At 40.6% G+C, this 26,721-nt stretch overlaps 1 protein-coding gene across 5 annotated transcripts in view; it reads right to left on the bottom strand.

Annotated features, from left to right (window-relative positions):
* Nucleotides 1-26,666, bottom strand: part of GMEB1 (glucocorticoid modulatory element binding protein 1) — a 31,032-nt gene extending 4,366 nt beyond the window's left edge. Inside the window, exons 1-9 of one of the 5 annotated variants that reach the window (XM_024766718.1) lie at nucleotides 26,140-26,666; nucleotides 20,154-20,311; nucleotides 13,325-13,437; nucleotides 12,390-12,514; nucleotides 11,256-11,359; nucleotides 8,728-8,885; nucleotides 6,715-6,846; nucleotides 5,223-5,360; nucleotides 1,381-1,503 (exon numbers count right to left, since the gene is read on the bottom strand). In XM_024766718.1, coding sequence (XP_024622486.1) covers nucleotides 1,381-1,503; nucleotides 5,223-5,360; nucleotides 6,715-6,846; nucleotides 8,728-8,885; nucleotides 11,256-11,359; nucleotides 12,390-12,514; nucleotides 13,325-13,437; nucleotides 20,154-20,281 — 1,021 coding nt within the window. In that variant the 5' untranslated portion in view covers nucleotides 20,282-20,311; nucleotides 26,140-26,666. Of the gene's footprint in view, nucleotides 1-1,380; nucleotides 1,504-5,222; nucleotides 5,361-6,714; nucleotides 6,847-8,727; nucleotides 8,886-11,255; nucleotides 11,360-12,389; nucleotides 12,515-13,324; nucleotides 13,438-20,153; nucleotides 23,132-23,238; nucleotides 23,259-26,139 lie in introns of those variants that run through there. The other 4 variants (XM_024766721.1, XM_024766719.1, XM_024766717.1 and 1 more) reach the window with 4 other exon arrangements.
* Between the last annotated feature and the right edge of the window lie 55 nt (nucleotides 26,667-26,721).

The following is a 26,721-nucleotide window of genomic DNA, read 5'->3' as shown; positions in this document are numbered from 1 at the left end:
AGTAGTTTAAAAGAACATAAGAAGAAAAGTTATATTCATACAAGTTCACTGCAACAAAATAAGCTACTGAAGAAAATTTTGAAAATTTAAATTCATCCCTAGAAGAATGTCTAGGTAAAATACTGTGTAGCAACTTGGAAAAATATTAGTATGTCACAGTGAAAAAAGCAGAAAACACAACTTTATGTATACTGTGGTTATAACTAAAATGATATGGACAAGGGACCAGAAGCCTACATTTCTAACAAAAACCATTTTTCAGATGGTGTAAAGTTTCAAGGTGGTAGACAGCACTGGACTATGAATAAGAAGACAGAGTTCTACTCTGGGCTTCACTGTCAAGGAGTGATGTGGTCCCAGGCAAATCATTTATCCTCTCTGTGCCTCTACTGGGTTATCTGTAAAATAAGGAAACAGCCTATAATATTCCTAGAAAGATCAAATGAAAAAGGGCATCTCTGAGAATACCTGGTAAACCGAATTTAAAATATAAATTGGGCATAAAAAATAAGTTTAAAACAACCTAAATTGTTCTTCTCTTACCAAATGATCTTTCTTGCCTCTTGTCTTCATGACCGACTATTATAATATATTCTATGTCATTTAAGACTGAGAATCCATACCTCCAACTTGTTTTGCATCCTTCACTGCCTTACCTCCTCCAAAAGCTTCTCCTGATTCTTTTCTGGGTAAAAATGATAACTCCCTTTGTTCCACCACTATACCTGCTATATGCCTCTGTTACAAAACTGACTACTTTTTGCACTTATTTCTAAGTCTGCTTTCCCTTGAGTTCCTTGAAAGCCCTCAAGAGACTGAGGCTACCTTATTCAACATTTTATTTCTAAAACCTAGCTTGGAGACCAGCACAAAGTACTTATTAAAAAGAGTTAAATTATCCATGTGCTCATAATTTCTGATTACCAGAAATAATGAAAGTGCTAAATGTATATCAAAAGACTCTGTATTAATAATGTAAAAAAGACAAAGGCCAATTTTTTTCTTCTGCCACTTATATTACTGGACTAATGGAGCGATCTAGCAGACATCTTAATCCTCCAAAGATATAGAAGGAGGATCATGTTGCTGGCTTTCTTTTCTTTTCCTTTGTGCTTCCTCTGCTTCCCACCACTCCACCTCACCTAGGACTATGTACAAAGAAAAAGCCAAATCTGATACTATGTGAGTTGAAAGAAAGAAAGAGAGAGAGAGACAGAAAGAGAGACAGAGAAAGAAGGAAGAAAGGACAGAGGAAGGGAGGAAGGAAGGAAAGAAAGAAGAAGCAAGCCAATCCAGTCCCAACAGAAGTCAACAAAGAAGTGGCAAGACTCAAGGATATTAGTATAATATCGCCTAAGAAAAGACAGAAGTTATACATACCTGTCAGAGTATAGAGAAACTGCTCTTCTCCCTGCTCTACTTGGTTCCTTCTGTTGTCCAAAACCTTCTTGACTGTGTCCATTAGGCCAAATGTATGTGCTACATTGTTGAGAACAGCAGCATCTATTTAAAACAAAAGACATGCCTGTCCAGTTAAAACAGAAATGTTCCACCAACTCCCTATTGTGCTGCTTATAAATATAAAACAATCCAGGGCTTCCCTGGTGGCGCAGTGGTTGCGAGTCTGCCTGCCGATGCAGGGGACATGGGTTCATGCCCCGGTCCGGGAAGATCCCACATGCTGCGCAGCGGCTGGGCCCTTGAGCCATGGCCGCTGAGCCTGTGCGTCCGGAGCCTGTGCTCCACAACGGGAGAGGCCACAACAGTGAAAGGCCCATGTACAGCAAAAAAAAAAAAAATTGGGAAAAAGAAAAATAAAACAATCCAGAAATTAGAATACTAATAGCATTTTCAAAATATTTTAACAAAGATTTATCACATGTGTAACTAATTATTATTTGTTATATCTTTATACATGTTTCCATATAAATAAATACAAAAATAAGGAAAAAAATCTTGCATCTGGTTATAGTTTCTGACTTGTCTTAGAAAATATGGTCATTCTACTAGACAGAGCTAGGTTTGAACCTTGGTTTTGATGTTGCCTATCTGTGTGACCTTGGGGAAGTCATTTTCGTCATCAGTTTTCTCATCTGAAACAAATGCGACTAATAATACTTACTCTGCAAGATAGATATGAAGATTAGAAACATCATATTTTAAGTGCCAAACATGGGAAATGACATGCAATATTATTAATAGTATTATCTCTGTTCCTCTTTATTATTATTATTATTTTTTTTTTTGGCTGCGCCACGCAGCATATAAGATCTTAGTTCTCTGACCAGGGATTGAACCCGTGCCCCCTGCAGTGGGAGCACGGAGCCGTAACCACTGGACCTCCAGGGGAAGTCCCTCTGTTCCCCTTTAAACAAAACTTCTTGAAAGAGCTGTCAGTAATTGGTCATTACTTCCTTAACTCAGACCACTTTTCCACCTACAACTCTCTTCTACAGTTGTCTCATCCAGTTCCATGGTTTTGAATATCATGGACATGCTAAGAATTTCCACATGTAGATCTCCAGCCCAGACCTCTTTCCTGCATTACAGATTAATACTTCTGTTGAGCCAAATGACTTCTCCATTTGAAGCCCTCATAAGCATCTCAACTAAACAAGTCAAAAACCAATTCTGATTTCTTCTCCCAGTGGTCTTCATCTCAGGAAATTTTACCACCGCTCACAGCTCAGACCAAAAATATATGAGTCATCCTGGATTTCTTTCTTTTTCACCCTACATCCAATCCATCAGCAAGACTTGTCAGTTCCACATTCAAAATATAAGCCCAATATGATCCCTTCTTCCCAGGTCTACCACTACCCACTCTAATCCACGCTACTATCATCTCTTGCCTGGACTAATTCCTTCAAGAGTTTCCCAACTGGTCTTCTTGTTTCTACTCTTGCCCCATATAATCTATTCTCCCCACAGCAACCACAGTGATCTTTTAAAAATATAAATAAATCTGAGGGACTTCCCTGGTGGTGCAGTGGTTAGGAATCCGTCTGCCAATGCAGAGGACACAGGTTCGATTCCTGGTCTGGGAAGATCCCACATGCTGCGGAGCAACTAAGCCCGTGCACCTAGAGCCTGTGCTCCGCAACAAGAGAAGCCACCACAATGAGAAGCCCACACACTGCAACGAAGAGTAGCCCCTGCTCGCCGCAAACTAGAGAAACCCCGCGTGCAGCAACGAAGACCCAATGCAGCCAAAAATAAATAAATAAATAAAATAAAAATTTTAAAAATTAGTTAAGACTGTCATGGGGTCATTAGAAATTGTCAAACGCGATAACTCAATTACAAACAAGAAATAATCTTGAAAATATTAATGAGTTTGCTTCCATTAAAGATATAAAAATTAGGGCTTCCCTGGTGGCGCAGTGGTTGAGAGTCCGCCTGCTGATGCAGGGGACACGGGTTCGTGCCCCAGTCCCGGAAGATCCCACATGCCACGGAGCGGCTGGGCCCGTGAGCCATGGCCGCTGAGCCTGCGCGTCCGGAGCCTGTGCTCCGCAACAGGAGAGGCCACAACAGTGAGAGGCCCGCGTACCAAAAAATATATATATATATAAAAATTTTAAAACTATATTAAAAATATATAAATATATCTGATCACTTTACTCCCCTGCTCAAAATCACTATGATGGCTTACCATCACCTTAAAATAAAAGCCAAAGTTCTGACCAAAGCGTATCTAAACTGTCCCCTCTGCTCCTGTGCAACCTCATTACCTACCACTCTCTCCATTAATTAGTCCACTGCAGCCACGTCAGTGCTGCTCTAATTCTTTGAACCCACCAGGTTCACTGTAACTTCAAGATCTTTGTTCCCTCTGCCTGGAATGCAGACGATCGTTCTGGAGGCTTTAAACTAACAATATGAGAACTGTCTAAAATCAGGTGGATTTCTCCAATTTTCAGACTCTATATATCTACTTTGTATCTATATCGAGAGAGATTGCTTTCTGGCACCATTTACAAGGCAAAAATTACCTGTGGAAAAAGCAATGCCAGACCTGAGTTCAAAACCTAGTTATGCTAAAAATAGAGCTACCATATATGATCCAGTAATCCCACTCCTGGGCATATATCCAGAAAAGATGAAAACTCTAATTTGAAAAGATACACGCACTCCAGTGTTCATAGCAGCAATTTACAATTTACAGTAGCCAAGACATGGAAGCAACCTAAGTGTCCATCAATCAGATGAATAGACAGAGAAGATGTGGTATACATATCCAAAGGAATATTACTTAGCTATAAAAACAGAATGAAATATTGCCATTTGCAGCAAGGTGGATGGACCTAGAGAATAACATACTAAGTAAGAGAAAAACAAATTACACTTACATGTGGAAGCAAAAAATAATACAAATGAATTTATTTACAAAACAGAAACAGACTCACAGACATAGAAAAAAAACTTATGGTTACCAAAGGGGAAGTGAGGAAGGGATAAATTAGGAGTATGGGATTAACAGATACACACTACTATGTATAAAATACATAAGCAACAAGGATCTACTGTATAGCACAGGGAACTATATTCAATATCTTCTAATAACCTATAATGGAAAATAATTTGAAAAAATACACATAGGGGCTTCCCTGGTGGCACAGTAGTTAAGAATCCGCCTGTCATTGCAGGGGACACGGGTTCAAGCCCTGGTCCGGGAAGATCCCACATGCTGCGGAGCAACTAAGCCCATGTGCCACGACTACTGAGCCTGCGCTCTAGAGCCCATGAGCCACAACTACTGAAGCCTGCACACCTAGAGCCCATGCTCCGCAACAAGAGAAGCCACCACAATGAGAAGCCCGCGCACCACAACGAAGAGTAGCCCCCACTCGCCACAACTAGAGAAAGCCCGCACACAGCAATGAAGACCCAATGCAGCCAAAAATAAAATAAATTAAATAAAAATAAATTTTAAAACACACACACACACACACACACACACACACACACACACATAACTGAATCACTTTGCTGTACACCTGAAACTAACACAATATTGTAAATCAACTATACCTCAATAAAAAAAAAAATTTTACAATTCAAAATAAAAAGCCCTAGTTACGAACTTTGGATAGTAACTTTTTATGAGCCTTAGTTTCCTATTCTGTAAAATGAGGATAATAATACCTATACCTCAGTGTTTCATGAGGCTAACATGATCTGCCTACAATGACCGCTATTGTCAGGATTAGTGTGTTTACCTGTGACCTGGAAGGGAGCCTGGATAAGCCGCTGCTGAACTCCCCTGAGTAGCTCCTCTATTTCCTTCTGTATATTGCAGACAACCTCTTCCATCAGTCCTACATCAGCTATTCCTTTCCAGAACATCAAAGTGTCCTCTGGCAAAAGAGGGATAAGACAGAGGGTAAACAAGGGACGCTACATATACTTAGGCATATCTCTTCAATGTTAACTTCAAAATTATTTTGATTCAAAATGATTTTTTTTTTTCCGTGCTGCGCAGCTTGTAGGATCTCAGTTCCCTGACCAGAGATTGAAACCGGGCCACAACAGTGAAAGCCCAGAATCCTAACCACTAGGCAACCGGGGAACCCCCCTCAAAATGATTTCTTATTGGGCTATTTCTGGGAAAAGAAAAGAAGCCTTTGGAACACTAGCTGCCTCCCTGAGTTGGTATCTAATTATTTGAACTCTGCAGCAAAATAGGGACTTGTGATAATTGCCTCAATTTGTCATGCCTCTGGCTACAGGGAACAGGTATCTTCCTCCAATAAAAATATTAAATTAAATATTTAATAAATACTAAAGCATTTATTTAAATAATTTAATTTAAAATTAAATAATACATAATATTTTAAATGTTAAGTAATAAAGAAATTAAATTAAGTTAAAGATATACTCCCTCTAATCCTATACTTAAAAAACCAAAACAGAGGCACTTTCCTGGTGGTCCAGTGGGTAAGACTTCGCGCTCCCAATGCAGGGGGGCTTGGGTTTAATCCTGGTCAGGGAACTAGATACCGCATGCATGCCGCAACTAAGAGTTCACATGCTGCAACTAAGAAGTCCACATGCTGCAACGAAGATCCCACGTGCTGCAACTAAGACCCGGCGCAGCCAAAATAAATAAATATTTTTTAAAAACCCCCCAAAACAATAAAACAGTTGAATAGGTGGGGTTATAAGCTCCCTGGGGGCAGAAGCTATGTCTTTTCATCTATCTAGATCTAACAACAGTACCAGCTAAAAACAGGCAGCAATAGATATTTGTTAAATAAATTAATGAATGAAGGATGATGTGAAGCTTCTCCTGTCCCCTCTAAGTGAATCATCATTAATCACCATCCTCTACACCACCTGCTACCTAATTTTTTCTTCTAACATCTTGCAGCTTGGTTTCTCTAACAAATGGGGCAAAGTTGGAGTCAGTGTGACAGGATAAAAAGCATGGACTTCAGAGTTAAACAGATGAATTCAGTTAAACAGCTGAATTATTAGTTGTGTGACTGGTCTTAGGCAGGGTGCTGACCCTTTCTGAGTCTCAATTGCTTCATAAAATCTGACTTTACAGGGCTATTGCTTGGATTAAAATAAGGTGTTTGCAGCTGTAATTAGTATTAATATGCATAAGAAAAACCAGCACAAGTAATGAAGAGGCCTTCTGTGTCCATAATCGTAATGGTGATAAGAGTCACAAAACCTTACAAGAAATCTGAGCCCCATAGAAAGTACCTGAAATTTCCTCTGAGTCTTTCTTCATGCCCTCCTCTGTGGCCATGCTGACAGCAGCAGTGAGAGCCGAGTTCCATTCCAGCCCTGCCTCTTCCATGCTCTCTTCTGAGATGGCAATCTGTGTGATGCTACCTAAAAGCAGTCCATTAGAGGGAAGGCCCATGAATTTTATGAAAAAGTCACAACTATCCTCTATCTCAGACAGCCAAAGAGATCCTGTTATTTAACTTTCTAACCTTTTGCCTGCATGTCTCTATATTTAAAAACTAGAATCCTAAGTAATCCAGGATGAATATTTGATTTCCTAAATAAAACCTGCCTTGCAAAAGAAAATGCTTTCTTCTTACTCTGAATAGAAAGTGAAAGATAGGAGCTTCCCTGGTGGCGCAGTGGCTGAGAGTCCGCCTGCCGATGCAGGGGATGCGGGTTCGTGCCCCAGTCCGGGAAGATTCCACATGCCGCGGAGCGGCTAGGCCTGTAAGACATGGCTGCTGAGCCTGCGCGTCCGGAGCCTGTGCTCCGCAACGGGAGAGGCCACAACAGTGAGAGGCCGGCATACCGCAAAAATAAATAAATAAATAAATAAAAATAAATAAATAAAAAAAGAAAGTGAAAGATAACTTACAAAATCACAAAAGAACAATCTGCTTTCTGAGCAGTTATGTTTTCGAAAGAGACAGAAGGTGGGCACGATTGCCAGGCTGCAAGCCCCAGACTTGGTGAGGATGAGGAGGACTTGAAATAATTTAAAAGAAAATTATAGTCAAGAGCCCTACTACAAGCATGTTTGATACTAACCATCTAGAATTCATGAAGTTGCTGTAACTTATTTATCAGGCTATGTAAAAGAAAGCAAGAGAAATGAGACCAAAATAAATCAGATAAGAGATCCATGAATAGCAGATTCACAGAGGAAAAAACTACTGCTATCAATTTTATATTAAGGTTTTAAACAAAGAGAATTGAGAAAAATCAAACTGATCCAGACAGAAATATAGACAAGTGTGGACTCTCCACATTGAAGGATATCAATAATCAAGCAAACAAGTAATATCAATATGGATGATCAAGTAAAGAAGTTTCGGCAAAATGAAAAGGAAGTAGATAATTTCACAGCATTTTTCACTTTTCAAGTGAAAGTGTCACACCACCAAATATTCAAACTGCTAGATATTGTACACTTTCCTGAAAGGAACTTAGGTTCCAAGAAATTTGGCTTCTACTCACCCAGTGGTTACTCACAGAACATTAGGACTGACCAAAAGAAACCTTGATAAGTCATTTTTAAAGCACAATACTTCCCTTACATCCTTTAGCGTTCTTGGGTCTCTGTCAGGCATATTTATAAGTCTCCTGGAAGTAGTTTAGACATATTCTATCTAAGAATTTTAGCTGTGCTAAGTCTCCAGCTGAACTAAATCCTTAATAATAACCTCATATGGCTATATCTTTCCTAGAGAGCCCTTGTCCCAAGCTCAACAATACTGAAGTTAAGTGTGTGCCCATCCTATCTCATTTGTGAAGAAGCCTCAGCTTGCTTATCTGAATTCCTTACAGACAGAGCTCTTTGATCCTTACAGCAGTCTCCAGAGTCCAGCCCAGCCAATGACACACTGTCTTTGATACATCTCAGTTCAACAGCTGAAAACCCGTTCTCCGTTCTAATCCACCCGCTTGCCTTGCCACTAGAAGAGCAAAGGATTTTTAAAACAATCTGATTTCAAAGATATGTCAAGTGGCACCAAAGTGAGACTGTTAAATAAGCATTATTTGGATCACCTTTCTAACGTTTACCATCCACTGTAATAAAGAAACCAGGAAGGAGGTCTGGCCAATAGGAATCACTCGGGAGAAAACAAAGAGAGTTCTTTCTAAAGCATGGACTCCCACCCAAGATTACCATACCTTACATTAACGCTCTCGAGAATTGAAAAAAGAAACACAAAGAAGAAATGAGAGGAAAAGTGCTACTGAAAAACACAGTGGGTTTTCAGGTGGTTTCCTACCCCCTACCATCGGCCGAAGTGGGTGTCTGCACCACACTTGTCTGCTGTCCTGGCACTGGAGCTCTTGCACTGCTGATCAGAAGATCAAATTTGGTGCTTCTGCAGGTATTGGAGCAAACCTTGTCATGTTGGTAAAAATCAATCTGTCCGGAGTCCATCATTTTCCTGTGCAAAGAGAGACAAGAAGTACCAATTCAGCCTGCACTTCATCTTGAAGGGACAAATAGAGACAAAGTTGCTGAGTCCCTTCTATATGTTAATGAAACCTAATAGTATTAAAAGTCATTAGGTTGCAGAAATTCTAATTGGGGCTATAAAATGTTCATTGGTCCTGCCCACATTTACAAGTACTCCTCTTCCCTCCTTCCTCTACTCGTTATGTGTACTCTCTTGTATTTCCCGTTATCACTAAGTTTTAGACATATACTCCTGACAATAGCTAAATTTCCCCATAGAATCTCAGTGAAATAAAGCCCAAAAGGGGAAAAGACTAACTCATCCCAGCACAAATGAGAAATGCCACAGGGGGATTAGAATTTTGTGATTAGATTCTGTTGTATTAGTACTTGTAGACCAGCAAGATCTGTTGCCACTTCTGGAGACATAAAACTTCAGCACATTTCTTTCCTTTAAAAAAAAAAAAAGAGATAACTCTCCTATAAATACAGAGAAACGTTGATTATACTAAACCCCCACTATAAAATGTCCTTATAACTAGATTCACAAGTCATTATTATAGGCCATGAGCAAAGCCATGAGGTATTTTAATTACAGTAAACTCTATGTTATAATGTTACTTGGCTTTCACTAAAGATTTTTTAGACACTCTGAGTCTTTTACATTTGGGGAAAGTTGGCATACACTTGTTTTTCTGGGCAAATAAAACAAGCCAAGAACAAAAAAAAAAAAAGAAAGTTAAAGGTATTCACACCCAATTTCATTCAACTACTGATTAATGCACACAAATCATCTGGAATGAATTTTTTTTAATTATGCCTCTGACTATAAAAATCATACGTAAAGAAAAAAACATTTTCTGTGGAAAATACAGAAAACTATAAAGAAAACAACTGCTCTTTAAAAAAATATCCAACACGGAGATCATATCAACATTTCAGCGTGTTTTTTTCTACTAAATTTACTTACATATGTGTGTTTTTTGAAACAACTATATTAACTGATATTACATTTTGTTTTCTTCCTTACATTACATCATAAGCATTTTCCATGTAAAAACTCTTTAGAAATATTCTAATGACCTCATAATGCCCCATAGTATAAACTCATATACATTTAGATGAGCCATAATTTACTTTAGATACACCTTGATTGTATATTAAAGCAGACTGTAATTTTCACCATCATAAATTATGTTGCAATGAACATTTTTATACTTGAATCTCTACAAGCACTATAGATTTCTCTTAAGACAGATTCCTTAAAAAAATTAAAGACAAAAGGTAAGAGGTTTTTGTTTTTTTTTTTTCGGTACGCGGGCCTCTCACTGTTGTGGCCTCTCCCATTGCGGGGCACAGGCTCCGGACGCGCAGGCTCAGTGGCCATGGCTCACGGGCCCAGCCGCTCCGCGGCATGTGGGATCTTCCCGGACCGGGGCACGAACCTGTGTCCCCTGCATCGGCAGGCGGACTCTCAACCACTGTGCCACCAGGGAAGCCCCAGGTAAGAGGTTTTTAAGGCTCATGATACATGTTCTGTGGGGAACTTTTAATTCTTAACCACATTTTAAAATTTTCTATCAATAGTTGAGTGCTCAAGAAACACCAACTAATGTTAATTTCACCGAGGAGTGGGGTGGATTACAATGATAAACTTGCTGCATAAAGAGATGGGAGTGGGGATACTATACATTCTAAAGTTTATTTCTGGGACTTCCCTGGTGGTGCAGTGGGTAAGACTCCACGCTGCCAATGCAGGGGGCCCGGGTTGGATCCCTGGTTGGGGAACTAGATCCCATGTGCATGCCGCAACTAAGAGTCTGCACGCCACAACTAAGACCAGGCGCAGCCTAAATAAATAAATAAATATTTTTAAAAAACAAATAAAGTTTATTTCAATGGTACAATGACGGCAAGGATTGCATTCGCTGTGCATAATTGTTACTTACGAACAGCACCCTTCTACTCTACCAGATTATCCCAGGATTTGTCCATCAGCCCACATCTCCGTTGTTGTCAAGCTTTCTTAGCACCAGGCTTAGCTCTGCCTATGCTGAGTGATCTCAAGCTGGACTGTCATCTACTCCCGAGCTTCTCTGCCCAGAGAAGATCCTGCCCAACATTCTGACATCAGAAGAATTTGTCCTAGATGCTGGGAAGAGTCAATTTAATTCAATTTTTCTTCTCTCACAGGGATTTTAAGAACAAGTTGATGAAGGTCAAATAATACATGGATTGTTTAAGCCAATCCTTCAGACAGAATAAAAATTCAAATTAAGAAGACTGGGTTCTCTGGATTCCACCATGATTAAGTGCCCCACAGTCAGCTGAAAGGTATGAACTTGCTATCAGAGCTCACCTGAGCATGATTCCACCCAGACGAATAGCTCTCTTCCAGTCCTTCAGGGTGGACTTGCCAGCCAGATGAACAAAATGCTTGGGGCTGATCAACTGATCATTAAACTAATGTAAAAAATAAAGTCCAAAATAATCCAATGTTAATTTAGGCAGGCCAAGAGGGAAAGAAAGACATAACTCTACTTGTTATGAACAAAAAATACCCAAATGACATCTTTAGTCATAGCCTTGTATTCTCCATCCTCCCACCCTATTGTGCTAGAGAAGATGATCCTTCTCTGGACACAGTGCCCTGTCCTGGTACGAAGCTACAGAAGACACAAGGAGGGTCAGAGATTAATATACTGATTAGGATCTAAAATCCATTTATGCCCTGAATCAAGCAGACGGGTCCAATGTTGCAAAGGCTATTTAAACTGAAGTAATCTATTCAGCCCTAATGACAAGATTCAGGATCTGGTAGAAAGAATAAGGATGGTAGAAACCAACAGCACTACAAAGCCTCGAAGCTCTGTAATTCTTAATGATTCTAGGATGATGCCACTGATGGTGACTACTATCTACATAGGTCAGCTGTGGCTACCAGTGGAGACAGAATAAGCAATTATTTCCATATTGTGCTCTCATGAAGATTACTTATTTTTATCAGTAATAATTTTTAATACTCTACCAAATTACACACCAGTGTAAGCCATTTTACATATATGATCTCACTTCCTCTTCTAGCAACCTTACTGTGTGTGTATATAATTATTTGTATTTTAACGTATGAGGCTCTGAAATATTAAATAACTTGATCAAGGTCACCTAGCTAGTCAGTGATAGAGATGGGACTCCATTCATTCAACAAATATTTACTGATAAATATGCCAAGCCCTATTCTAGGTGCTGGGGATACAATGGTGAACAAGATAGACAAATTCTCAGCTCTCAAAGGATTTATATTCTGGTGGGACTTGAATCCAGGTCAATTTCACTCCAAAGTCCCTATTTTTTTTTTTTTTTACTGTGACACAAAGGGACACCACAAAATTAAAAACATTGACATGGTAGAAGAGAGAAGAGGCACTAAAACCATACCCTTTGAAAACAAGGAGACCCAAAATAGGCCCCAGCAAGGAGAAAAGACAATTACCTTGACACACTTTACATTTATTCCTGGGCATACAAACTTCTTCCAAAGGAGCATGGCTTTGCTCTCCCCACAAGTTATGGGGTAAGCGATTTCCATATCCTCATTTGCTTCTATAGTGCTTGCATCTTGAAAATGGAAAAAATATCATTTATTTATCAAACACTCTTCCCCAAAGCTTAATTCAGAATCTCTAGTCTCCTGGTTCCTCTGAGGGGCTAACAGTTCATACTGGTTGGTACTGTTTAGGAATCTTCTGGAAGAAGTTTGCATAACAGCTCTCTTACCAAGCTCCCACTATGTGCCAGACGCTGTGCTGTGTGCTTTTATAGGCTTAATCTTTTTTAGTTCTTAAAACAATCCTGTGAGACAGTGATTGTTTCCTATTGTCCCTGTGTAGGACTCAGAAAGGTGAAGGGACTTTCCCAAGGACACACAGCTAAGCAGTGAGAACGTGGGATTTAAACTCAGGTTTGTCTAATTTCAGACAAACTCAGGTTTGTCTAACTTCAGTTTCTTTCCACTCACTGCCTTACAATCAACACCTCATCAGCAACTTCCCTAATGACAGAGTTCAACCTTGAGGCTCCAATTTCTTTGAGGGATTTCTATTGATGAAAAATCTTTTCAGCAACCCTAGCAAATTCACGTTAAACATCAACGGACAGCCCTAGCATCTTAGGCAGCGGTGTCTCTAGATGTGCCATCATCAAATTGATGGCTACAGCACTGGTAGGGCACACTGGGTAGGGGGGAAAAATAAGGCACAAAAGGCAAGAAATCTCAACCAAGGAAGCTAAGGTCAAAAGTACTAGAACAGGGTTTCCCTGGTGGTCCAGTGGTTAAGACTCCCCGCTTCCACTGGAGGGGGCACGGGTTCTGCATACCTCGAGGTACGGCCAAAAAAAAAAAAGTACTAGAACAACAAAAAGACTTACCAATCCCTTCTTCAATTTTGTGTATCGTGTGAGTTTCTACTGCCACAACTGCCGTGTTGTTCTCGGATCCGGCTTCGTAAATCCTGTTGTAAAAGTGTCCATCGATAAACAGACTACATAAATCATGAAAAAATTAATATTCACAGCATGGGGTTAAAAAATTTGTTTTAATCTATCTCAAAAGGAATAAAATAATATACTTTACAACCCGATGTTAGTGCTTTGACTAGTGCCCCAATGTATTTAAATTCTAAGCTGCCCGGGACTGCTTAGCAGCTACTACCATGGAAATGAATCAACAACTTTCCTCACCCCAAAGGAAAGTTCCTCTTGCTACTGTATTTACACCGCCACTTGCTACCTTCTACACCAGACTTTTCCCATCCTAACTTTAAAAGCTCATGACATAAAGTGCTGCTTCAAGTATAAGATTAAGTCACATTATAGATTTATCCAAATAAGACTAAAAAGTAATACTGTTAGTTCAAACCAGGAAGAACCTGCTGACCACAGAATTGATGTCCCTTGTTGGAATCTAGGAACTTTAGTCATTTTTACACTTTAGCATTTTTTAAGTCACCAAAATCAAACTACAGACATGAGCAGAACCTAGTTAAAAAAAAAAAAAAAGTAAGAGAGCCATTATGCCCAAAGTAACTAGCAGTAACTAGAGGTACCACTTAAGGAAAATCTCTCTCCAAAACGTTTCTACCTTCTAAGAAATGGGCTCAGAATACCTAACATGATACATTGACATCCTTTGTTCAATTTCCATAATAAACCTAACATGTTAATTATTGCACTTGCTACCCTAAAGCACTGCCTGAATAATCTCCTTTGCATCAGTGATTAGCCGCCTGCATGGTGACACCTCTAGCACAGACCTCCCTTCTGAATTCCACGCCAGGACACAATTAACTGTTAAATAAATAAATAAATACATTTGGATATCCCATAGGACTTTATTGAATTCATTATGTCTAAAATAACCAAGTTCTCTTTCCTCTCCCACCTCCCAAACTACTCTTCTTCCTATATTCCCCATCCTTGTAATGGCACCACCCAGCACACAGCAGCCTAAAACAGAAGCCTGGGAATTACACTGAATTTCTCCCTTTTCCTCCTCCTCAACTCCCACATAGTCACCAAATCCTGCCAGATGCATCTCCTTAACACCAGCCATCCTCCCTGTCTATTTCCACTACTACCGCCTTAATTCAGGCTGCATCATCTCTAGTCTGAACTGGTCTCCTTGCATCTACCTGATCTTCTATATTCCTTCCACAGTGATCATGTAACACCCTCCTCCAAACCCTTCAAGAATCCTCTCCTTGCTGCTAAAATAAAGACCCAAATCCTTAATATCATATTTAAGTCCCTCCAAGATCTGGCCCCTGGTTTCATCTCTCACCAAATCCCACCAGACAATCCAAGCCCCAATCATACCAAACTATTTGTAGTTCCCAAAATTGCCACCTTCTTTTACACCGTCTATTTTTGCTCTTCTCCCTCTTCCCAGAACATCCTTCCCCATCTTTTGTTTTTTAATGAGTAGCTTGTATGATGCTTTTCCTTCCATCTCAATCCTCCAGTATAATCACCCACTTCCTCCTTTGTGATGCAACTGTACTTAGTCACAACAACTATAACACTTCATACTATATACTTGTTTACCTGTCTCTCTCTCTCCTTGGGCATAGTCTAAAAAGGTCCCTGAGAGGGCGTTCCCTGGTGGCCTAGTGGTTAGGATTCCAGGCTTTCACTACCATGGCCCGGCTTCAAGCTGAGATCCCGCAAGCCACGTGCAAAAAAAAAAAAAAAAAAAAAAAAATGTCCCTGAGAGCAGAGATTACATTTTATTCATTTTGTATACCTGGCATGTCGTGTGCTAACTGGAACATGGCACAGCACATAATAAATGACCGGTAAATGAATGAGGAATGTGATACACATGAGAAACTGCTGCTTCTGGAATTCCGTGGTAGTCCAGTGGTTAGGACACGGCGTTCTCACTGCCAGGGGCCCAGGTTTGATCCCTGGTCAGGGAACTAAGATCTGGCAAGCTGCAGCGTGGCCAAAAAAAAAAAAAAAACACTGCTTCAAGTAAATTTGATAAGCTCATTCTAACTTGACCAGTATGTGCAAAATTCTTTAAAAGAATAAATTCTTGTCTATACATAATTTCAACAACCGGAAAATTGCACTTGGGGTGGGAAGTCAGGGAATAGTCTATATTTTTACGGGCAAACAAGATTTTATCAGGGAAAATCTTTCTAAAGCAACTCAGGATAGTGATGGATTTAGCCTAATTCTCTACACCTACCAAGATTATGGTAAAAAATCATAAAATATGTTTAAAATGTTAAGGCGTTATGAGATACCGACATACCTTATGAATCATCGAAGTGAGGTAAAATTATGTTTACTAGAGTTTTAAAGTTAAGTCTACATCATTGTATTCTAATTCACTGAAAACTGAAAATCCACAGAGTTAAGTTCTTTTTATCTTGAATGATAAGGAAAGATATTCTGATTAATTGAATGGAATGTGGGATTATTACATAAACTAATGGGTACCCTAGTGATCTGAAAGAGTTTATACAGCTTCCTAAGGCCTTAAACTTACTACTAGGGGGCTTCCCTGGTGGCGCAGTGGTTGAGAGTCCGCCTGCCGATGCAGGGGACTCGGGTTCGTGCCCGGGTGCGGGAAGATCCCACATGCCGCGGAGCGGCTAGGCCCGTGGGCCATGGCCGCTGAGCCTGTGCGTCCGGAGCCTGTGCTCCCGGGGAGGGATATGAGCATGATAAGGAAAGTAAGGTCACTACTCCTCAAATTGAACTATTCCACTCAGCACACTGAGTAAATTTATGTAATACTAAAATCACCAGTTCCTGATCTCATTGTTAAAAACTCTGTTATGAATCCAAAATGAATTAGAAAGCCAAGAATGGTGATGGAATCTTAGTACCTTCATTCCTCCTGAGGACTTTTTAAGTATGTTTTAAAGGTTTTATTTGAAAAAGTTAATAACCATCTTTTTTTGTTTTTAAAGAGAAAGCATAGGCTGAACAAGCCTTCTTTGTTGAAAAACTCCCAGAATTAAAAGTCTTCTTAGTACCTGAGTACCTCAGTATCTATGTTTTTTTAAAAAAGTTGAATGTGGACATATTTTAAAACCAATCTAGGGACTTCCCTGGTGGCACAGTGGTTAAGAATCTGCCTGCCAATACAGGGGACACAGGTTCGATCCCTGGTCCGGGAAGATCCTACATGCCGTGAAGTAACTAAGCCCATGCAACTACTGAGCCTGCATGCCACAACTACTGAAGCCCACGCACCTAGTGCCCATGCTCCACAACAAGAGAAGCCACTGCAATGAGAAGCCCGCGCACCAAAACAAAGAGCAGCCCCTGCTTGCCGCAACTAGAGAAAGCCGGCGTGCAGTATTGAAGACCCAACACGGCCAAAAATGAATAAATTTATAAAAAGAAAAAAAACCAATCTCGTATTATTATGAAAGTATCACCTTACACGATGCGTCAGGTTCTATGTATTCATATTAAAAGACTGTTACCAGACACTCTACTTTTGCTTCACAATGTATTCCTGAAAATGTGTATATGATGAAAATTTGAGAAAGTATTAAATGTCATATATGTAAAAGCTAAAAAGATGGGCAAGAGGAATTATATATTGAAATCTAAAAATACTTATATAAAATCCCTAATTATTTCTTGCCTTTTAAATATAATCTTTACCAATTTATTCCCAGCAATTCATATATACTCTTTGATTGTTTCTCTCCTTCATACTTGAACTGTAGCCAAGCAGGTTAAGTGTGATGAGGCTGAAGACTGACACCTGATGATTTCCATCTTTGTCTCAAGTGTATTAAAATTATGAGACCAGTATTTCTTATCACTAGAATCACTGCTTTTGTACCCAGCTCATTTTTATAAAATTAGGCTAAAATGCAATAAAATATTCAAATAATAAAATAATACAACTAGAAAAATCAACTGACAGGCATCTCAAAATGCAATACCTCAAAAAAAAAGAATGCAATACCTCAAAATGTTTATTCACTAGCTCATGCACTAAAATTCAGTGTAAACAGTGGAGTGGGGAGTCAATATATGTTGTACAAAGATCCTCTACCTAAGCAAGCAATGAGAGGTTTCCAGAAAAGGCAATATCATTTGGAAAATAAAAAAGACAAACAGAAAAATAAGTGGAACCAAATCTTCAAAAGAATTAAGTCTCTAAGTAGCAGAGAAGTTTCTTCTGTCTCTACTGGGGATAGGACAAATGACAACTGGAGTACTTTAGGAAAGACAGAAGAAATGATGACTCCATAAGAAAATAAATTCTAAAAAAAAAAAAGAAAAGAAAAAGAAAATAAAGCTGCGGAGAACTAAAGAACCTGCCCTTTAATTCTTCCTGATGTTACCCTACCTCAAAAGGTAACAACTACAAGTATGTGTATGTGTATCAAACAAAATTCCCAAACAAATGAGTTTGAATAAGCATGCATAATCTGTTGGTGCCAATAAAAATTTAAACCGCTCTATAGGCTATATGTTAGGCATTATTTATATCAACTTTCCCTTATAGACCTTAGAATATTTCCTTTATGCTCAACAATATTCAGAAATGTCAGCAAACTATGTTTATATTTTTAAAAAAGTCCTTATCTTTTACAGATACATACTAATGTCTGGGATTTGCTTCAAAAAAATTCAGGAGTGGGTGGATGTAGAGATGAAATAAGACTGGCCATGTGAAAAAAAAAAAAAGGACTGGCCATGTGTTGATAACTGTTGAAGCTGGGTGATGGATGCTTACACGGGGGTTCATTATATTTTCTTTATTTTGGGGTATATTTGAAATTTCCTATACTGAAAAGCTTTCTAAATTATCAAGATAGGTTAACTGTTTTTCTCCAGAAATTTTTAAGGCAAGGTACATTACTTAGTAGACTGGAATTGGATTACAGCCATCCCTTGGTATCAGTGGGGGATTGCTTCTAGGACCCCCCCCCTGCAAATACCAAAATCCACAGATGTTCAAGTCCCTTATAAAATGGCATAGTACTGAATATTTGTATATAACCTACACACATCCTCCCATATACTTTATTTTTTTAATTTTTTATTAAAATTTTTTTTTTTATTTTTGGTTGTGTTAGGTCTTCATTGCTGTGCACGGGCTTTCTCTAGTTGCGGCGAGCAGGGGCTACTCTTCATTGAGGTGCACAGGCTTCTCATTGCAGTTGCTTCTCTTGTTGCGGAGCACAGGCTCTAGGCACGTGGGCTTCAGTATTTGCAACACACAGGCTAGGTAGCTGTGCCACGTGGGCCCTAGAGCAAGCGGGCTTCAGTAGCTGTGGCCCATGGGCTTAGTAGTTGTGGCTCGTAAGCTCTAGAGCACAGGCTAAGTAGTTGCAGCACGTGGGCTCTAGGGCACACGGGCTTCAGTAGTTGTGGCGCACGGGCTCAGTAGTTGTGGCTCGCAGCCTCTAGAGTGCAGGCTCAGTAGTTGTGGCGTACGGGCTTAGTTGCTCCACAGCATGTGGGATCTTCCCAGACCAGGGAGCGAACCTGTGTCCCCTGCATTGGCAGGTAGATTCTTAACCACTGAGTCACCAGGGAAGTCCCTCCCATATACTTTAAATCATCTCTAGATTACTTATAATATCTAATACAATGTAAATGTTATGTAAATAGTTGCTTTCATGTGGCAAATTCAATTTTGCTGTTTCAAACTTTCTGGATTTTTTTTCTTTTTTTAATATTTTTTATCCAAGGTTGGTTGAATCTGTGGATGTGGAACCTACAGATACAGAGGGCCAACTGTATATGCTTGCCCAAGAACACTTCTGATCCTTGAAGAATCTTTTATACATTCCCCAAAATAAAATAACTACTCCCCTGGGACTTCCCTGGCAGTCCAGTGGTTAAGACTCCATGCTTCTAATGCAGGGGGCACAGGTTCCACCCCTAGTCAGGGAACTAAGATCCCACGTGCCACGCGGCAAAGCCAAAAAAAACCAAAAAACAAAAAACACTATATTTGACAAAACAAAAAAAAAAAACAACTTTAAAAATAAAAAAAAATTATTTTAAATAACTACCCCCCGCTTCCCTCTGCAGATCTAGTTCCCATTTAACTTTCAAGACCACCAAAAAATCTTATATCTTCTTTCAAATTCATAGTGATCCTCTGAATTCAAAAGCACATCCTAACCATGCCACTCTGCACTTCTTAGGTTTTGCCACATAAGTGATCTCTTTATTTACAAACATGTATTTTTGCCTTGCACAACTAGACTACAAGCTCCATGATGGTTGGAACCATGTGCTATATTTCTTTCAACACCTTTGAAATACGTTGTGTAATCGTAGGTGGTTGATAAATATTTTTTTGATAGACTAAGCTTAGTAATTTGCCCATCCACGAGGGTCCAGAGAACTTCTGGTAGGAATACTTTTACAGTTGCCTAGTCTCCTCTGACTCTAACTACACTGTCTTCTGGTAAACATGTACCAAGGCCTTGTGCTAAACAGTGTGGATAAGTAAGATGAGGGAACCAGGTAACTTACCCCCAAGGAACTCACAGTAGAGAAGACGGAGAGAGACAAGGAAACAGCAAACTGTTGTAGTAAGTACTGAATGACAAACATAGCACAATACATTATAGAGATGAAAACTTAGCTCTGAGAGTTCGATGTTGAATGTTCCATTGTGCTAAATCACCTTAAAGTTATAATTTCCTCACTCTCTGAACCTCCCAAATTTTTCAAAATATTCAAATCTCTAGTCACTTACCCTTGTTGCACAGGCTGTAACTGCAAGATCACTTGGGTTTTGGTATCTTCAGCGTTCTCCCCTTCATTTCCTTCAGTGGGTACCACAACCACATCCCCCACTGGGACACTCACTTCCGCATTAGCCATCTTTCACATGAAGTCAGATAGCTGGAGCTGCTGTCAGAAACAAGAAGCACCAGTAACTTTGTCTGGTTTGAAAAGATGGCAACCATAGGAAAGGAACACCAAGATAATAACTATTAATTCCCAGGGCATCCTGCAGATCATGGTCCTCTGAAAAAGATGGGAACTGTGAGAAGGGGCTGACACAGGCTCTGATCTTTCCAGAAATGCCTTAGTACTCACTTGTTATTGTAGTTTTTCTTAGTATGTGTGATTCACCCCATGGTGTGCTGGAGCCAGCTCTACCAGCTCCTGAGAACCAACTGTGCACATCTCTTCCCAACTCCAAGTTTAGTGACATCAAGTTGGTAGCTTTAAATCAGTTGCTGGGAGAATATACACCACAGAAATTGACAAACATTACAAATCAGGGTATTTTTTCTTCTGGAGAGCTGGTTTACAGCACACCACTAGTTCCATCCCAAACTAAGCTCCTAGGAAGTAAGAATCATCTGTTTTCTTTGCAACCAGCCTTTATACCTCATCAAGTGCTCTGTCCTTTGTGAGTAGATACTAATAAGCAGATACTAATAAGTATCTGCTAACTAAACTAAGTTGTATGGGAAAAAGAAAGATGGTTCATGTCGTGTGGTTTTTAAATAAATGCTGAATCCAACTGTATGACCTCCAGGAACGTCTTAATACCTCTTTGCCTCACATTGAATGGAGATAGGGTCTTGCCTGACATCTCCCCTGCGGAGCTGTTAGGGAAACCACTGTCCAGTACCACAAACTCCTTGACTCTAAAGTAACTCAAAGCATTATCTCAATCTTAATGAAAACTCAGAGGGCCCCAAGTTATTCTGCAGCTGTTAGTCTTCACAGCTGAAAAGAGTCACGTAAGAGAATATGGATAAGAACACTCTATTTACTTAGATACGTGAGTACTTGAAGATGATTAGGACTGTGCTGAACTGTGCTTAGACAGACAATGGATGCAAGTGTGAATATGTAACTAGTACTCAGATGACCGAATCCACATTTCAGCTCTGCCACAGCAATTGTTTGCCTATAATACACACATTTAACATGGCACTCAAAATCTCCCTCATTTGGCCCCCAAATTTTCCCAGTTTCACCTGCAACTACAGTATCCCAGGAATCTTAAGATCCAGCCACACCAACCTCCCACAGATTTCTGAACGTGTAATATGTACTTTCAGGTTTCCCTACCTTTGTTATTCCATAAGCCCAAAACTCCTTTCTCCCGCATCTCCTTCTCCCTTCAAGGTCCAGCTCAAAGCTCACTCCTCCACAAAGCCACTGCCAAACCACTTTCTTTTCTGAGGTCCCCCAATACTTGCTTGCAGCTCTCCTCTAGTGTTTATCACACTGTGCCTTGCACTGCAGTTAACTGAATAGATATCTACCTCCATGACGACACTAGACTCTCTGTGAGGAGAGGTGCTGCTTCTCTAAAAATCTTACTTCTTTCATGCTGTGGCACAGCCAAAATTTTTTTTTTAATTAAAAATAAAAAATAAAAATCTTGTCTCCCACAGCCTTGCTCATCATAGGCAGTGACATACATTGGTTCAATCAATTTTTGTTTGTGTTTGACCTGGTTAAAATTCCTCATATATGACTTAGACTTCTGCCCTTTATGATTCTCACATTCAAACTTTTTTCCTGTATTCAACACCTCCTATATCTAAAAGCCTCTTAAAATATCTTGTAGGCACCTTAAACTGAAAGACTGTTCCCTCTCAAACCTGCTCCTATGTTTCCTGCCTCAATAAATGGTGCTACCCTCCACCCATTTTCTCAAGCCAGAAACTAAGGAGCTATTTTTGACTCCTCTTTCTTCTCTTTCTAAATCCAACCAACCACCAAATCCTATCCATTCTATCACCTATATATCTCTTTTAACCAACCCCCACTCTCCATCTGTGCTGCCATCATCATATTCTGAGCCACCACACTGTTACCTGGATTTTTCCAGCTGCTTCTCATCAGTACCCTAATCTCTGGTCTTGATCTCCAATTCATTATCTACAGAGCAGACAAAGTCATCTTACTAAAGGCCATTTTCCCCCACTTAAAAATCCTTCAGTGCATTCCCTTTGCTGCTATTAAGGTGCAAAGACCCTAATATGGCTTTCAAAACCCACCAAATCTGTCCCCTGCCCACCCTGCTAGCCTCATTTCTCACAGTTCTTCCTCTCACATTGTGGGCTCCTGCCATTGCATTTTTTCCAATTTCTCAACTACGCCATAGTTCCTCACCTGAGCCTTCACACTTGTTTGCCCTACCGGGAATTCTCTTCTCTTTCCCCTTTGGCAAGTCACTGCTAAACTTTTATGACTTATTTAAAACATCGCTTCCTCAGAGAGGCCATCTGTGACATCCCTGACTACATCTGAGAGGGTCTTCTTGCTTCCTCAGCGCCTGCAGCATCCCCGTCACAACCATCAACACCCTTTGTCCGCCTCTCCCCCTCAGACTACATCCTGGCAGAGAAAGGATAGCTTTTCTTTCTCAACAGGCTCCCCTGTGCTAGCTCAGTGCCTAGGACTCTCGAGTGTAGTAAATAGTTTTCAAATATCAGACTTCTATTTACAAAACTGCCTACCTAAAACTTCCTAAGAAAATCTGGCACATAGCATGTATGTAATAAATTTTTGTGCAATGAGTAACTCACTTTACCCTAAAAGACTTCTAGAATTTTCTCATCTTTAACTGAGGGGATATAAATTTGCTTAGACAGCTCAGGCTAAGCTGCCTTGCTTACTGCCCATCATTATGGCCAATATGTACTGAGTCCCTACTCCACATCGGACACAGACTTAGGCTCCCTGGATATGAAAAGGGATGTTATCTGCTCTTAAGGAGCTACAGAAGGGAAAGAGATGTGTGACACTGTCACATAGTACAGGAAAAAAGTAATTGCAAGATACTACAATATACAATCTAAACTTACGTTGGGCTTCCCTGGTGGCGCAGTGGTTGAGAGTCCGCCTGCCGATGCAGGGGACACAGGTTTGTGTCCCGGTCCGGGAAGATTCCACATGCCGCGGAGCGGCTGGGCCCGTGAGCCGTGGCCGCTGAGCCTGCGCGTCCGGAGCCTGTGCTCCCTCCGCAATGGGAGAGGCCACAACAGTGAGAGGCCCGCGTAGCGCAAAAATAAATAAATAAATAAACTTATGTAAATTGAAGGTTTAAAACTGGCGGGGGTGGGGATTAGAGAATCAGTGGACTGGTGTGGCTGGCTGCCAGCAATAGAAGCTAAATGATTAGGAAACTTGAGTCTAGAAAAAGCCAAAATGGATATGATGAAGTATAAAATGCCATCAAATCCTAGAATAACTGAACCAATAGATATCGTCAAAGTCTGAACCATAAAAATGTAGGGTAAAAAAAAAAAGTAGGGTGAATTAAAATAATCACAGCTAACAACTGTTGGACACTTGTTTGTTGCCAAGCACTATTCTGTTACATATTTAATGAATTTAAAAGATGTAATACTTTAGCATGTAACAGTCGTAGGGAATTTATTTCAAAACAATGGTTTAAATGTTAAAAAATTAATAGCATAGGTAAATTAATGGGTTAGAGAAGCAGAATCAGGATGCTTCTAGTTCAACCTTCTACCCTAAGGTTGAGTCCTCTCTACAATACTCTAAATAAGTGGTAGACTAACTTCTTGATTAATACTTTCCTCAATAAGAACTCATATACTCCTTACCCCCCACACACCTCAGAACTCAAGAGGAAGGTTCTGGCTGCTTCTCTAACCTTCTGAGAATTTATCAGAGAAGATAATTATAATCATCCACGATATATCTCTCAGTATCAGTCAGAGACACAGGTCTGATCCAACATGGCAATTCTTACATTCTTTAGAGAAGCAAGTTTGGGTTGAATATCTCTTATTATCCTAAATACCATATTCCTAGCAAGTAACCCGAATCAGCTCTACAGACTACACTGGCTAATTGCAAGGTCATCTCTTCAAGCTGAGTGTAAACTGAAAAGTAGCTCTTGTTTATACCAACCAAAACTCCTAAGGCAAGATGAGTGAGTTGCTCCTTTGGGTATTTCATGGAAGGGGACTTAGAGTATTCATTGTGGAATCACACAACACTCTGTAATTCTAGGAGCACACATGAAGGAAATATGTCAAACTTAAGTGAAAAGGAAGAATTATTTGTAGCTATTTTCAAAGACAAATAAGACACCATGAAAGTAAGCACGACTACTCACATAAACTATCAAAAAACTAAACAAATGATAATCTGACTTACTCTGGATTAAATTCACTTTGTGTCCCAAAAATTGTTTAAAACATGGCAAGATGTAAGCATAAGTGTCACATGATTACAGGAACATCAGAGTTGGTAGTTGAAATGGACTAACAGAAATACTAGATATCCTGAAATTTTCTAACTCCAAAATGTATTTATTCCATACTTCACTGTAATTTTTGTAGACTGTGTGGTCTATTCTTAAGAAATTTCCAAGTTAAAACTTTATTATTACATGAGGCCAAAACTCCTGGATTTTTTTTTCCCTTTATTCCTCCTCACGTATTTAGTAGGTGATCCAGGGCGCTACCAGATGTAATGAAGCCAATAAGATCACTACATAGGACGACTGTGAGGAAAAGAGCCAGGGCAAATGAAGTTTGGGATAAGTCACATATTGGTGACCACTACGTAGGTGTTTAGGGAAGCAATAGCATAAAAGGGTTTTTTGTGGGTGTGTGAATGTTTTGTTTTTTCATGTCTATCTTCCCTTTCATGATTTTTCTCTTCAAGTGTGTCAAATCTATTGTTTATTCTGCAGTACGCGGGCCTCTCACTGTTGTGGCCTCCCCTGTGGCGGAGCACAGGCTCCGGACACGCAGGCTCAGCGGCCGTGGCTCACGGGCCCAGCCGCTCCACGGCATGTGGGATCTTCCCGGACAGGGGCATGAACCCATGTCCCCTGCATCGGCAGGCGGACTCTCAACCACTGCGCCACAAGGGAAGCCCTATTCTTTTTTTAAATTAAGTATTAAATTTCAATCTTTTCAGTTTTCATTACTAGGAATTTTATTGTATTCTTTTCCAAACCTGCTTGACAGTAAAAGGGTTTTTTGAAGGGTTACCATACTATAGTTGAGGAGACTTCTGCTTAGGACAAGACCAAAATACAGCCCAAACTATCCCAATGAAGTTGAGTACAAGTTGGCTATTCAATATGTTTGTTGAAGTAAATATGAATAAGTGGTTGACTAACAACTAATGACAAAAGTCATCAAGTCAGTAGACTAATTTAAATACACATAATTGATAAAAGGCTGACAAATTAGGGGAGTCAGTCCATTTAATGAAGAAGTCCCCCAAAGAGAGAAAAGAATCCTCTGTGAGACTCGAAATATCTGATCCTCCCTTTTCCTAATCCTCCAGGTTAAGGAGGAAAATGCCACTTCTTGGTTCTCCTAAACAGACACCAGTTAAGGCCCCTGCTGTGTCTGTTAGGAAGGGTTTTTGAATTTCTCACATCTTGAGGAGAGAATGCAGGCCTCCTCCAGCTTCTTAGACGGCCAAGCCTTCCCTTGATCCCTAAGTCAAGACTTGTGCCTTAGTCTGGGTGGATCACACTCCAGGATCTTCAAGCAAGAGTCTGCCCTCACCTCTCCTGCCCCTCAATTAGAAGACAGCAGGCCAATTCCCCTGTCATTTTAGAAAGCAAGGGTACTTTAGCCTTCTTCCCACCAATTATCTTCTCTCCCGTCCTCAAAAACACGGGTCTCCCCACTCCCGACAGACCAGATCACCCTGCTCTCCACCTATAATAACAGGAGGTACTCCCAGCTCTCTGTTATTCTCTCACAGACCTGGACCCTTCTCATTCCTTCCTCTGGAGGCTCTGAGGTGTCTTCTTACCGCCCCCTCATCTAGGGGACGGTAGGGGCCTGCTCACTTCCCCTTAGAGATCTTCTTCCTTGTCCCCTGCTCCCACTACCGGACCTGTCACCACGCCTTCGGGGAAGCACCTGCTTCTTTCCCCCCGGACTGAATGGCCGAGGCCTCTAACGCGCCCCCGGGTGAAACGTGGACCCTCCTTTCTTCAGCAACCCACTCTCTGCTCTTGCTCCCCACCCCAAGGTTCCCAGGGATACTCCCGGGCGGGCAGCGGGCTTCCTTCACCCTTCGCCCCACTTTCACCACTATTCCCTAGCCTGAGCGCGACCCAGGCCTCTCCCCAGCTCGACCCAGGCCTCTCCCCAGCTCCTTATCGAAGGGCCTGGTGCTCCCCGGATCCCGCCCTTGGGGATACCCCTGGATCCCCGGACCCCTCCCCAGGGTCCTGGGCGTTCGGGCCTCCCAGTCCGGAGTCGCTCCGGCCCCTCCAGGTCCCTCGGCCGAGGACTTCCGGGCCCCTCGGTCCGGGGCTCCGGGGCCCCCCACCTCCAGGC

This window comes from Neophocaena asiaeorientalis, unplaced genomic scaffold (genome assembly GCF_003031525.2).
Source record: "Neophocaena asiaeorientalis asiaeorientalis breed wild unplaced genomic scaffold, Neophocaena_asiaeorientalis_V1.1 scaffold79, whole genome shotgun sequence".
Taxonomy (NCBI): domain Eukaryota; kingdom Metazoa; phylum Chordata; class Mammalia; order Artiodactyla; family Phocoenidae; genus Neophocaena; species Neophocaena asiaeorientalis.
This window is presented reverse-complemented; position numbering and strand designations above follow the sequence as displayed.